Raw genomic sequence first — 13,531 nt, 5'->3', positions numbered from 1 at the left:
TTTATGCTGTGGAACATTTGTTTAATGATATAAAGATGTGTTGCATTCTTTCTCTTTTTTTGGTTTTTCGAGACAGGGTTTCTCTGTGTAGTTTTGCGCCCTTCCTGGAACTCGCTTTGGAGACCAGGCTAGCCTCTAACTCACAGAGATCCGCCTGGCTCTGCCTCTGAGTGCTGGGATTAAAGGTGTGCGCCACCACTGCCTGGCAGTGTTGCATTCTTTTATGTTGCATTTGTTTAATTCTATGCTGTGTTACTTTGTCTATCTAAAACACCTGACTGGTCTAATAAGGAGCTGAACAGTTAATAGCTAGGCAAGAGAGGGATAGGCAGGGCTGCCAGGCAAAGAGAATAAATAGAAGGAGAAAAAAAGAAGATTAGAGGAGTGAGAAAAGAAGGTGCCAGCCACATGGCCAGATACAATAGAAGGAAAGATATACAGAAATAGAAAAAGGCAAAAAGTAGATGGGATAATTTAAGAGAAACTGGATAGAAACAAGCCAAGCTAAGGCCAGGCATTCATAAGAAAGAATAAGCCTCCATATGATTACTGGGGAGCTGGGTGGCGGGCCTACCAAAGAGTAAATGAGCTATGAGCTTAAGGAAGGAAGGAAGGAAGGAAGGAAGAGAGGAAGGAAGGAAGGAAGGAAGGAAGGGAGGGAGGGAAAAGGAAAGAAAAGAAAAGAAAAGAAAAGAAAAGAAAAGAAAAGAAACAAAACCAAAAGAAAAGAAGAAAACCTACATCTCAGCAAGGAAGAGAAAGAGGCCAGCCTGGTGTACATAGGGAGTTCCAGGACAATCAGGGTTACATAAAGACAGCTGTTTTCATTTTGGGGTTAAAAAAAAAAAAAAACTGCCATGGGTGCAGCAAAAATATGAAGTAGGAATTCAGCTGATTATGACAAAGCTAATACCTGGAAGAATCAAGGAACTCTTCCAGAGGATTGAGCCAAATTTCAGGGAGTATTTGGTGTTATTCAGCTTTTAATGTATCAGCTGTTTCCTGCTATGAACTTCTTGTGTGCTCATAACTTTCCCAAGAACTTATAACGGGAGTGGATGGATCATTTCTTGGGCATACACATTAGATGCCTGAATAAAGTCAGGTAGACAAGGTTTACTGCCTTCAGGCCCTCAGCTTCTTCCTTAACACTTGAATTAAATGTCTGCCTTTTGCAACTATCCTTTAGCAAGCATCTGAGGACAAGCAAAATAGCTGGTCAGACCACCTGTGAGGCACCTGAGGCTCCTGAATTAAGGTAAACACCCTTATGGAGACACCACCTGGCCCAAGGGGAAGTTAGGTGCATATCTTTGCTTCTTGTGCAAATCATGCTCAGATCTCCCCTCCTCACACAGCCCTAGAGTAACTTACTTAGAAAAAGGGCTTTCTGGATACCAGGTTTCCTAGCTCTGAGCAGAGTTTTTACAGATTGAAGGTGGATTGGGTTGGGTCAGGAGAGTGGGAAAGGAAGGGATGAGCATGGACTGAGGAACAGAGAACAAAGATGAGGTCAAGAGCAAAAGAGCTTAGTTAGGACTTGGACAATGAGAGGACAGGAAGAGAAGGAACAGAGAAGAGCTGAGTGTGAGAACAGAACTGAAGCTGTGTAGATAGAATTTTGTCTTAGAGGAATAAAGTGGACAGACAAAAGAGCATGGTGTACGTCAATTCATTTCATATCATCTAAGATTAGATTATCAGCTGGTTGTAGATTCTTCCATAGACCCTTGTAGAGGGCTTTCAAAGAGCTGGATCCGAATAGTCCCCATTAAAAAACAAACAAACAAACAAAAACTGCTAGGTGTGGTGGAGCACGCCTTCAATCCCAGTACTCGGGAAGCAGAGGCAAGCAGATCTCTGTGAGTTTGGGGTCAGCCTGGCCTACAGAGTTCCAGGATAGCAGGCTACACAGAGAAACCATGACTTGGAAAAAAAGAAAAATCAAAACCAAAAAAAGTAAAAACACAAGACACTTGCAAACCAGAATGTGAAGTTAAACTCTACTCCTGGGTTCTTTTATCAGTTAACTGTCTCTTTAGATTGAAAACAAAGTTACTTTAACAGAGAATTTAATATAAAGAGCTAAATTCATATAGAAGTTCAACTAGACAGTTGAAAAGCAAAAGTAAATATGATATAACAGAGGTATGAGCTTCAGAACGCAGTTACTATTCTGGGGGAACAAAGGATAAGCTGAAATTATGAAAACTTAGAAGCACAGAGAAAAACTCCATAGAGCCAAAACTAGGACCCCTGAGGAGGAGCCACTCTAGCTGGTGTTCAGTCCAGCCCACTCATTATACAAACAGAACGCTGAGTTTAAAGTTCTTACCCCATGCTACCCAAGCCATTATTGGTACAGTTCAGACACTGCTCTGCTGTCTTTATGAGCATGCTCTCTACCATATCACTAACTGGTATCTTATGTCAGGTCAAAAATTCTTCCTGTTCACCTAAAAAAGAAGAAGGAGGAGGAGGAGGAGAAGAAGGAGGAAGAGGAGAAGAAGAAGAAAATATATTCAAGCAATAACTCTAACTCTCTAAACTCAGAGGAGTAAATTATAGGGGTGTGTGTGTGTGTGTGTGTGTGTGTGTGTGTGTGTGTGTGTGTGAATGCATAGCTATAGCTATATAGATGTATGCAATGTGGAGGCAGAGGTAGAAGCTGGGTATCTCCCTCAAGCTTACCTTTTGAGACAGGTCTCTTGTTTCTTTTTCTTTTTTTCTTTTCTTTTTTTTTAAAGCTGAGGATCGAACCCAGGGCCTTGCGCTTGCTAGGCAAGCACTCTACCACTGAGCTAAATCCCCAACCGAGAGACAGGTCTCTTACTGAACCTAAAACTCACCAATTCAGCTAGACTGGCTAGCCAGAAACTCCAGCACTGGGATTACACGTGAGTGCCACAGCAGAGAGCTTCTGAATACGGCTTATGAGGGATGGAACACACATCCTCATGCTTGTGCGGCAAGCACATTACAGACTAAGGCCCACCCCCGCCCTTGAACTGTCATTTCTAATACATCCTTTCTCACTCCACACTAGACAGAGCCTATTCTAGCTTTTAAAATCATACAAAAAAAAGGTGCTTCTGAAAATCACGGATGCAGTCTTCTTATCTAGATATTAATTACATGGAGAGATATATTTTGAACATTCATAGGCTGTATATTTACGACTATTGTCCCTTTTGCATGAATATATAGACATCCATAAAAACTACAAGATATGCTGCTGTCACTTTTCCATCTGTCTATAACACCAAGATTAACAAATTCTTAATATATTAACCCTTTCATCTCCCACAAACTAGATGCAGGAACAATAGCAACCTTTATTTCTGTATTTAATTATAAAAAACAATGAAGAAATTGCTTTGTGGTGTGGAAATGACAAAGATCATGGAGAAAAAAAAACATAACAAATAACAACTTTGAGACTTATAAATGTTGAGAAACCAAGAACATTAAATAAGGCTGCAAAGCGAAAGTGAACAGTGAACAGTAAGAAACTGGAACTAGCAAGATCTGGAGTCAAGAACAAGCTCTATAATTTACTACCCATGTGCCTTAGGAAGGATACTTTGTAGCATGAATCTTAAATGGTCTTATTAATAAGAGCAAACCTGGAGCCAGGTATTGGGGTGAATGCTGAAAGATCAGAGAAGCAGAACAAACCACAGCCACCTCACCTCACCAGTTCCTCAGCTGATTCTGTTTCCTCAGACTGGATGCCTCTCAGCTGATCTGTGCTGCTCCAAAGCCTAAAAGCTTAGCCAGTTCCTTGTCCTCACGCCTTAAATACCTTTCTGCCTCCTGCCATTACTTCCTGGGATTAAAGGCGTGAATCACCATGCCTGGCTGTTTCCAGTGTGGCCTTGAACTCAGAGATCCAGGCAGATCTCTGCCTCTGGAATGCTAGGATTAAAGGTGTGTGCCTAACTGCTATGCTTAATTTGTGGCTGTTCTGTTCTCTGACCCCAGATAAGTTTATTAGAGTGCACAATATTTTGGAGAACACAATACCACCACAATACTTACTCACCCCAACTCCACATCTGTCAAATGAGTGCACTACTACAGAATTGCGGAGGGATTATAATTATCCAGCTGAAATAGTCTTCACGGAGCTGAACTGAATAACTATTATTACTGTGTGAGAAGGATGTTGCTGCCTTCTGAGACACTACTGAAAAAGAAAAAAGCTGAGCTTATTTAGAGCTATAACAATATCTTCTGTTTGGGGATCCTCAATATCTAATATAGTGCCTGAAAGAGCACACTGTTCAGTAACAATTTGGTTTAATGAACAACACATGACTGGAAAGCTAGCAAGATTGTTGTAGACTTCAGACTGAAATAATAGATGTCATGGATAGAAGAAATAATTGTATATTAAATTTCCAGAAGGCGGGGATGTAGCTCAGTTGGTGAAGTGATTGCTTAGCATGCAGCACAGCAAAAGAATTGAGCAGGGTGATGCATGCCTGTGACACCAGCACTCAGGAGGTGGAGGCAAGCAGACCTGAATTCCAAGGCTATCTTCTAGAAGTTCAAAGCTGGCCTGGGCTACATGAAACCTTGGGTGGAGCTCTTGGAGAAAGGAACCTGGATGTGAACACAGACTTAAATATGTTCAAGGTGGGTTTGTTTGTTTGTTTGTTTGTTTGTTTAGTGGGGGTGTTGATCAGGGTTTTTTTGTTTTGTTTTTGGGGAGAGGGTCTCATTATACAGTCTAGGTTGGCCTGGAACTCATGAACATCCCTGTCAACCACCTGAGTACTGGGACTTCAAACTTTCCCCATAGCTCATACCACCACAGCCAAATTATTTTAATTTAATTAATTTATTAAGATTTAGGGATAAACCAGTGGCACACACCCTAACCCCGGCACTCAGGGGAAGCCCTAAGGCAGTGGTTCTCAGCTTTCCTAATGCTTCAACCCTTTAATACAGCTCCTCATGGTGTGGTGACCCCCCAATCATAAAATTATTTCATTGTTACTTCATAACAGTAATTTTGCTGTTATGAATCATAATGTAAAGATTTATGGAGACAGAGGTTTGCCAAAGGGGCTGTGTGTGGCCCACAGGTTGAAAACCGCAACTCTAAGATGAGTTCAAAGCTACCCTGAGTCACATAAATCTCTTTCTCAAAACAAAACAAAAACTTAAAAACAGAAACAAAAAAGGGTCTAAAGGAGATAAGATTTTAAGTATAAAATAAGAAAATAAGATTAAAATTGATGATACAGTCAAAAGTGGTGGCACATGCCTTTAATCCCAGCACTCAGAAGGCAAGAGGTAGGCAGATCTCTGAGTTCTAGACTAGCCTGGTCTACAGAGTGTGTTCCAGGACAGCCAGGGCTACACAGAGAAACCCTATCTAGAAAAAAAAATTTTTTTGTACACTACTAACCCAAGCCCTAAACTACAGAAATCAGATGCCAAGACTTAGGAGGAACTAGATCTATTTATGAGACAAATGGAAGTGGGAAAAGATCCAGTTCTCATAAATAGGCTGATGCTTTTGTGCCTTTGGTTATAAAGCAAAAGTAATCTAGAAAGAGAAGGCTGCTACTCTCCTTCCTTGGGTTTAAATAACTACAACTAAGGAGCTGAAGAGATGGCTCAGTGGTTAAGAACACAGTGTTCCTGCAGAGGACCCAAGTTCAATTTCCAGCACCCATACTGGGTGTCTCACAGTCCAGTTCTAGGGAATCTGCAGTTCCCCTTCGGACCGCTGGCTTCCCCTTGAACCTGCACTTATGCACACATACCCCTACAGGCAGACACTCATACACATAATTTAAAACATGGTAAAAATATATCTAAAGAAAAAGAAAAAAAAAACCTACAACCCCAGCCAGACAAATATGAGAGGTAGTTCTCCAAACTGTTAGAGAAGAAGATTCTTATTGCCACACAAAGAAACAATACAAAAATAACTCTGCAAGGCAATGTCTTTTTAGGAGGCAAGCGAGCAGACCAAGCAGAGAATCTGATACATTTTTATCCTCCCACGGGAGTGTAAGACCTCTCCACACTGGTGGGACCACATCCTCAGTCTTTTCCAGTTGGCTGGCTGTAAAACAACTTATGCCAAGGTAAGATGAAAGGGATCTGCCAGCCTGGGCCGTCATATTCTGGGAGTACACGGGCCTCCCTTAACGAAAGTTTTATCAGGTGAGAGAGATTACAGATTTGCATAGAAGTTTTACAGTGTGGGGCCAGTAAAAGGTTCAGATTCCTTGACAGAAAATTTAACAAGCTAGGGAAGGTGTGAGTGCTGTTGGCCCTCGGCGGGCAGGCCGTGTTTGACAGAAAAACAGTTTCTCACAAAACCTTTTATTCTTTATTCTCCAACCTCCACTAGCATTTCGTAAAACCTACCCAGAGATTACAAATGATAGGATACAAATTCCAAGCAGTGATGTGTTGGCAGAGATGAAAAATAAAACCAGGATCTTAGGGAAATACAGGTTTGAAAGGGAAGAAGATAAGACCTGCTAGGAACAGATCTCAGCTGGTGGAGTGTTTGTTCAGCATGTGTTGTGAATCCCTGGATGTGATAAATAAAACTAGGTGTGCCGACACAAACCTGTAATCCCAGCACTCACTCAGGAGGTGGAGGCAGAAGAACTAGAAAGTTAAGGTCATCCTCAGCTCCATAGCAAGTTCAAAGCTAGCCTGGAGTACACGAGACCCTGTCTCAAGAGAAGTGAGGTGGGGGAGGAGCAAAGAAGTCTCGCTGTGTCTTCTCTGTGGGCAACCCTAGGTCCTACAAGAACCCACGCTGGCCAGATCCTACAGGAACCCACGCTGGCCAGATCCTACAGGAATCCATGCTAGCCAGATCCTACAGGAATCCACGCTGGCCAGATCCTACAGGAATCCACGCTGGCCAGATCCAGCATACCTTCAGCCTTGAGGGAGTCTGTTGACTGGTCAGCTTTTGCTTGTTTTTCTATGCTGCCAACTAAACCCAAGCAGTAGTGAATGCTAGCCAAGTATTCCACTACCAAGCCACATCCCCAGTCCCAGGTTATTTTAATCACCAGCTAGGAAATCTTCCTATGAGTGTCTTTGACTCCTGAAACTCTTCTATATTATCCTGAACCAATGGTATTTTAGTACCTGCTATAATCTAGTGGGCTCATTGTTGTTATTAAAATACCAGCCTAAACTCTGCCTCCCTTAACATCACACTTAACTAGCTGTTGTGTGTAAGGAGCATGAAGCCTTCTTTGCTTCTCTCCTGGATATCTTCCCTTATGACCAATTCCCAAACCCCTCTGTTCACAGACATATCTAATGGCTGCCCCTGAGCCATCTCTGAGCAGGCTGGAGGTCTGCCTGCAGTGTGGGCTGCACACAGCTGTCGCTGTGAGTGTGAAATGGAACTTAACATCTGCCAGCTACACACCAACAGGAGCCTGTCACATCCTCCTCTGGTGGGAGATGGCCAAGCTGGAAAGATCTATGGTAACAGAATTAAAACCACCCACGCTCCCTCCATCACAAAGTCAGTGATGTTTTTTTCCTGTGTTTGCTGCCAATGTCCAGATGCAGAGTTCGTTTTTATAGCACACAGTTAAGGTGGAGTGTGTGTGTGTGCGCGTGTGCACACGCACACCTGCTCGGCTGAATGTATTCTAATGATGGTAAGTGTCATTTTAAAATTGCCTGAATTATTTCAATGGCTGGAGAAAAACTGTGTTGACTAGAAAGTCGATGGCTACCCAATAATCCAGTAATGTTACACTGATAAGCTTTTCAGAGTTTGGGGATGGGAGGTGAGACAGGACCTCTCGTTGCACAGGCTGGCTTTGAACTCATTTGTATAGTTCCGGATAGCTTTAAATTCTTAGGGCCCTGTTGTGGATGGGGAAAGAACTCTGCTATCTGCACATACATGAATTATAGGCTTTACTGTACAATGGGTTCTAGAGCTCTGGAGAACTGGTCATTGAGGGCTTGAAAGTGTTATATAGAGTTTGAAACTACCCAGAAAAGACCACCAGATTCAATTCAGATTATAATTGGCCAAATTTATTGAAACTGCTAGCAAGGCTGCAGTAATAACCCAAATCAGAGATGCGCCACCCAGAAGCAGGTGAAGGAAGAAGGGCTTCTAAAGGTGAAAACCGCAGCACTTCACTTCTGTGGAATTTACAGCTGTGAGGAACTGCCTTACTCCCCTTGCGCACAGTAGCAAGTGACGTTACAGAAGCCAGAGCAAGCAGCTAATCATTGCACCACAACAGTTACACAATCCCAGGGAGGGGGCAAAGAGTCAGGGCTTCTGAGAACTTATCTTTCAGGAATTTAGGTCAGAGATAAATGGCTAGTAACATGAGTGCCTTGCACAAAATGGAGTTTTCTGCAGCCATCACAACAGTACCGTCAACTCGTAAAGCATAGATCTACTAAGTGATGATGGAGTTGAACTTTGGATGAGACGCGCACATCTGAGCTTCAGTTCTAGATTAAGAAAAAGAAATGCTGACCACACAGAGTACACAAGCTAATCACTGTATCTACAGACGAAAGTTTGGACAAATGTATTTTAACAAAATGAAAAGAGAAAAGATACATGAGAACCTATAAAAGTATCATAAGGCATAAGATCCACAAAGTTCAAAGAAACGCTTAAGAGTAGACTACAGAGTGGAGTGGGGAGATGGTTCCGTTGGTAAAGTACTTACCATGTAAACATGAGGACCTGAGTTCAGATTCTCTAATGCCCACGTAAAGCTGGGAGCAGCAATGCGCACATCCATAACCTAGCACTTGGTGAGCAAAGAAAGCTCTGCATTCCAGACAACCAGTGAGCTCCAGATTCAGTGAAAATACCTGTCTCCACTAGGACGAACAGGGGAGACACCCATCACCGACTTTTGCCTCCTCATGCACTGGCTCCTATATGCATAGATGTACACATCTCCATGAACACATACATACTTCATACACTCACCAAAAATAAAGGATAAACTAGTAAAGGCTCTGTAGACAGACAGATCTACTCTGAGAGACTTAAAAAACGTGAAATAGACAGGTGGCTCCTGAGAAAAATGTAAATTACCAAGCAACTTACTTTAAAAAAACATCTTGATCTAAACCTATTTTATAAAAAACAGTAGAACCTCAGGGCAGCGGTGGGGCACGCCTTTGATCCCAACACTCTGGAAGCAGAGGCAGATAGATCACTTTGAGTTTAAGGCCAGCCCAGTTTACAGAGCTAGTTCCAGGACAGCCAGGGCTTCAGGAAAAAAAAAAAACCTTGTCTCCAAAAAAATAAATTAAAAAAAAAATTTAATATGCAAACACCCATAATAAACACGAATTTAAAAGTTTAGATCACAGCCGGCGGTGGCACACACCTTTAATCCCAGCACTCGGGAGGCAGAGCCAGGCGGATCTCTGTGAGTTTGAGAAACCCTATCTGGAAAAACCAAAAAAAAAAAAGTTTAGATCACATATTAACAATTCAACTCCCAAAAACACTAAAATAATACATAAAGCAAGTAAAGTTTATTCCAAGAATATGATTCATAATTTTTCAAATTACATTTTATATTTCCACATGAAAAGCAATATATATAATTATTTACCTCAATAGATTTTTTTGGGGTATTTTGTTTTGTTTTGTTTTGAGACAAGGTCTTGCTATGCAGCCTAGGCTCACCTTCAGTCCGGTCCGCCTGTCTGTACCTCCTAAGTACTAGGATTACAGACATTTACCAATCCTGAATCAATAGATTTTTAATTAGAAAAAAAAAAAAAAAACTTGATAAAATTTGTCACCTTCTCTGTTTGGGTGGTAAAGAGGAGCAACCTAGAGACTTAACCAATACAATAAAACCTTCTTACAAGATGCCTCCAAAAAGCCCACAGAAAACACCACATTTCATTAAACGTTAGGAACATCCTCACTAAAATCAGGAGTAAGGTGGGAACTACGATCAGCATTACTGCTGGTCACTCTGTACCAGTACTGAGGTTTCTTATAAGGAGGCTAGAAAAAGAAATGTAGGTTCTTGGCTACAAGCAATATGGCAAGCTTAAGCTAAAGAGAATTTACTGGAAGAATTTCAGTAACTGCCAAAAGAAATACAAGGCTGAAGAAGGCAAGTAAATACTAGGGACCTGCAAAGGGCCATGCAGAATGGTCTCCGTAAGAGGGCTAGCCCTTCAGTTAGCCACTCTGCCGAGATCACTGAGTTCCAAGGGCCCTTTGCAGTAATTCATCACTGAGATTCAAAGGCTGTCGAAGAAATACCCATCTACCACCAAATGGTTGCAGAGCGATTAAGTGTGTGGGAGGGCGCAATGGAGTGCAGTATTCATGGAAAGCAGAGGACATCATCAGTGTCCTCCTCTATCACTTTCCATCTTATTCCTTCCGGACATGGTCTCTCTCTGTACCTGAAGCTAAATTCCAACAATCCTCCAGCCTCTCCCATCCCCCACAGAGCTGAGTTTACAAGCACACGTAGCTATGCATAGCTCTTCACATAGGGACTGGGAATTCAATCTCAAGTCCTCAGGCATGTGCAGCAAGCTTTCTTACCCACTAAGCCATCTCTCCAGCCCCAAATGCTTCCTTTGTAACTAAAAACCATAATAAGGGGCTGGATATATGGTCCAATGGTTAAGAGCACTTACTGCTCTCCCCGAGGACCTGATTCCGTTTCAGGCTCCCTCAATGGATGGCTCAGAAAGACCTGCAAAGCTAGCATAACTCCAGCTTCAGGGAACTCTGTCTGACCCAGGGGTCTCTGCGGGCACCTGTACTCATATGCACATACACACACACACACACACACACACAATTAAAAATAATAAAAATAAATACATTTTTAAGAGAGCATAAATCAGTACTTCTACAATCCTCAGCATGAGACCAACCTTCCTGAAACAATATATAAAGCCTAAAAGTCATAAAGGAGATCTATCTATAAAAATAGGTCTGTCTATAAAAAAGAAACTAGAATTAACCATGAAAATTTTTAAAACTTCTGCACTAAAAGCTAAAATTTAACGAGAGAAAAAAATAAAACAAGGGGCTGGAGAGATGGCTCAGAGGTTAAGAGCACCGACTGCAGTTCCAAAGGTCCTGAGTTCAATTCCCAGCCACCACATGGCGGCTCACAACCACCACGTAATGAGATCTGACGCCCTCTGCTGTATACATAATAAATTAATAAACCTTTAAAAAAAATAAAAATAAAACAAAAAGCTTTAGCACGTCCAATAGGATGTCCATGATGCATGAAGAGAATCAACAAAGGAAAACAACAAGCTACATCCGGACAGAGCAGGCAAAAGATATTAGACATTTACAGGATTAAATACAAATGACCAATAAACCAAGGGAGCACACACATTAATAAGCAGGAAAAATGCAAATGAAAACTACTTTCTGACTATGAAAATGGCAAGAGGTTGAGGACTGACAATCATCATCACTCCTGTTCATGTTAAAGGGACTCTGACACACTCCCTACTTACTTACGTAGGCATTCTCCTGGGAACGCATCGACTAGTATTGGGAGAAAAGCATGTTTCCCTCCATGTCTATTAGCATTCAATTACCCAAGTGATTCTCAAATTTTGGAGTCTCAAGTTTTGGATTTCTATACACCCTGAAATTTAGAGATGGCATGTATGCGGTGCCAGGGTTTGAAGGAAGGGACTACCAAGTGGCAAAGGGGATTTGGAGTCGATGAGAAAAATACATTATATTTTAACCATGACCATGGTTAATCACATAACTTGGTGATATAAAAAATAGTGGATATACTTATGTAACTAATATCCTTAAAAAATGACTTCAGAAATTGCTCAGCCTGGGGCTACACTCTGTGAGAGGGTATTTTCCTAACATCATCTCCAGTAACAATAAAAGGCCTTGAGTGTTTGTATACATTAAGCATTTAGAAATGTCAACAGTTTTTAAAGTTTTTACATACTAATTTTTAAATAACGCATTACAGGTTAAAACAATGTGTTCTTTACTAAAATAACTGTATTTCCCAAAGCCAAAACTATTTCGTGAGAAAAGGCACACTGTTGTGTATTTAGGCAATCTCCTTAACGTCTAGCTTCAAACAGGCACAGCTGGCTGACCCTGTCATTTGTTTCTATCTCTTACAACACAGTAAGCCACAGAGCCGCTGGGAAACTTCACTGTACAGTCCTAAAAGCAATGAGGACGTGAAGAACTTCTGACTATCATGAAAACAATGAATTTTTACACCGAGTGACAGGAAAGCACATGAGAAGTGAACCACACTTCGAGAACATCTGATTTAGTAAATACAAGATACTATCAGATTTCGGAGGTAGAGTCGTATAAGAAAATGTAGTTCTTTTTTAATCGGAAAAACATCAGCCTTTGCAGATGCTCTGTTCTTCAAACAATGAGTTGGACTTAGAAACTCTCAAGAAACGTAAAGGAGTCAAGGATTTAGGAAATCAGTAGTCCGTAAGAGGTTAAGACAATGATCCTCAAGCCTTTACATTTCACTGCTGTACAAGGAAAAGCAGCAGATAACAGGAAGGCAGTGAAATGCGTGACGGCGAAGATAGAGACACAGAAAAATAATGGAAACGTGGGGTACCTTTAAAAGTAAAGCCAGTGAGAGACAGGAAATCCAACATTGCCCTCTGGTCACATGGTTCATGAAACTCAAGGTTATGAAAACCACATCACACTCCCACAGGGTTCACACAGATGGCTGAACTATGCCAAGTGACTGTTAACCTGTACCACGTCTCTAGTGACTGAGAAAATGCAAAGGCACCCACTCGTGTGGTTTAACACGCTAGCACGGGGCTAGGTGCCCCCTGAGGCGTTCTGTTCAGGGGTCTGCATCATTTCCCTAAGACGAGGTCGGGAGGTGGGCCGCCCGGGATTCGGCAGTCCCTGTCCTGGGCCATCCCGGCACTGACAACACGGAACCGGAGCGCACCGGGCCCCTACAACTCACCTGGCCGCTGCTTCAGCGCCATCACCGACACCAGGTAGTGGGCGACGTCAAAAAAGGGGAACATGGACGTGCGAGAGAAGGCCAGGGTCAGATCATCCCACGGGTATTCCATGACGACGACCGACCCGGTCTGCCCCAGCAGCCGCGGCTGCCGGTTCCCCTCCCGCGGCGGGGTTGGGGGAGGGGACGGCCGCGCCAGCTCCAGCCCTGCGCGTGCGCTCTGGCGCCCAGGGGAGCCGACGAGGGGCGGGGCCCTGGACGGGGGCGTGGCCGGAGCCGGAACGAGAGGCGGGGCCAGCGAATTCTGGTTCTCCTAATAAAGATTTGGCATCTTCTCTGTGTTAGTCGAAGCCATCGGACCCAAGGGGCCACACTCAGAGTCAAATTTCTTTACATAAACGGATGCCATTCGCCTTTCATTAAATAACTACAATGTAACTTACTTTGTTGCCTACTGAAGATATGAAAAAGAAAAAAATAAAGTTTTATCCGTAGCCTCATGAAACTTGCGCTTTCCAAAGGGGACCTTTCTTTTT

The 13,531-nt window shown here is 42.5% G+C and overlaps 1 protein-coding gene across 1 annotated transcript in view; it reads right to left on the bottom strand.

Moving 5' to 3' along the window:
* The window catches only part of Tmem38b (transmembrane protein 38B), a 46,807-nt gene extending 33,593 nt beyond the window's left edge, over positions 1–13,214 (bottom strand). The window contains exon 1 of the mRNA XM_036179527.1: positions 12,996–13,214. Coding sequence (XP_036035420.1) covers positions 12,996–13,107 — 112 coding nt within the window. The 5' untranslated portion in view covers positions 13,108–13,214. The remainder of the gene's footprint in view (positions 1–12,995) is intronic.
* Positions 13,215–13,531: the final 317 nt, after the last annotated feature.

Source organism: Onychomys torridus, chromosome 2 (assembly GCF_903995425.1).
Source record: "Onychomys torridus chromosome 2, mOncTor1.1, whole genome shotgun sequence".
In the NCBI taxonomy this organism is placed as follows: domain Eukaryota; kingdom Metazoa; phylum Chordata; class Mammalia; order Rodentia; family Cricetidae; genus Onychomys; species Onychomys torridus.
Note: the sequence above shows the minus strand (reverse complement) of the source record. Positions and strands in the feature narration are given on the sequence as shown.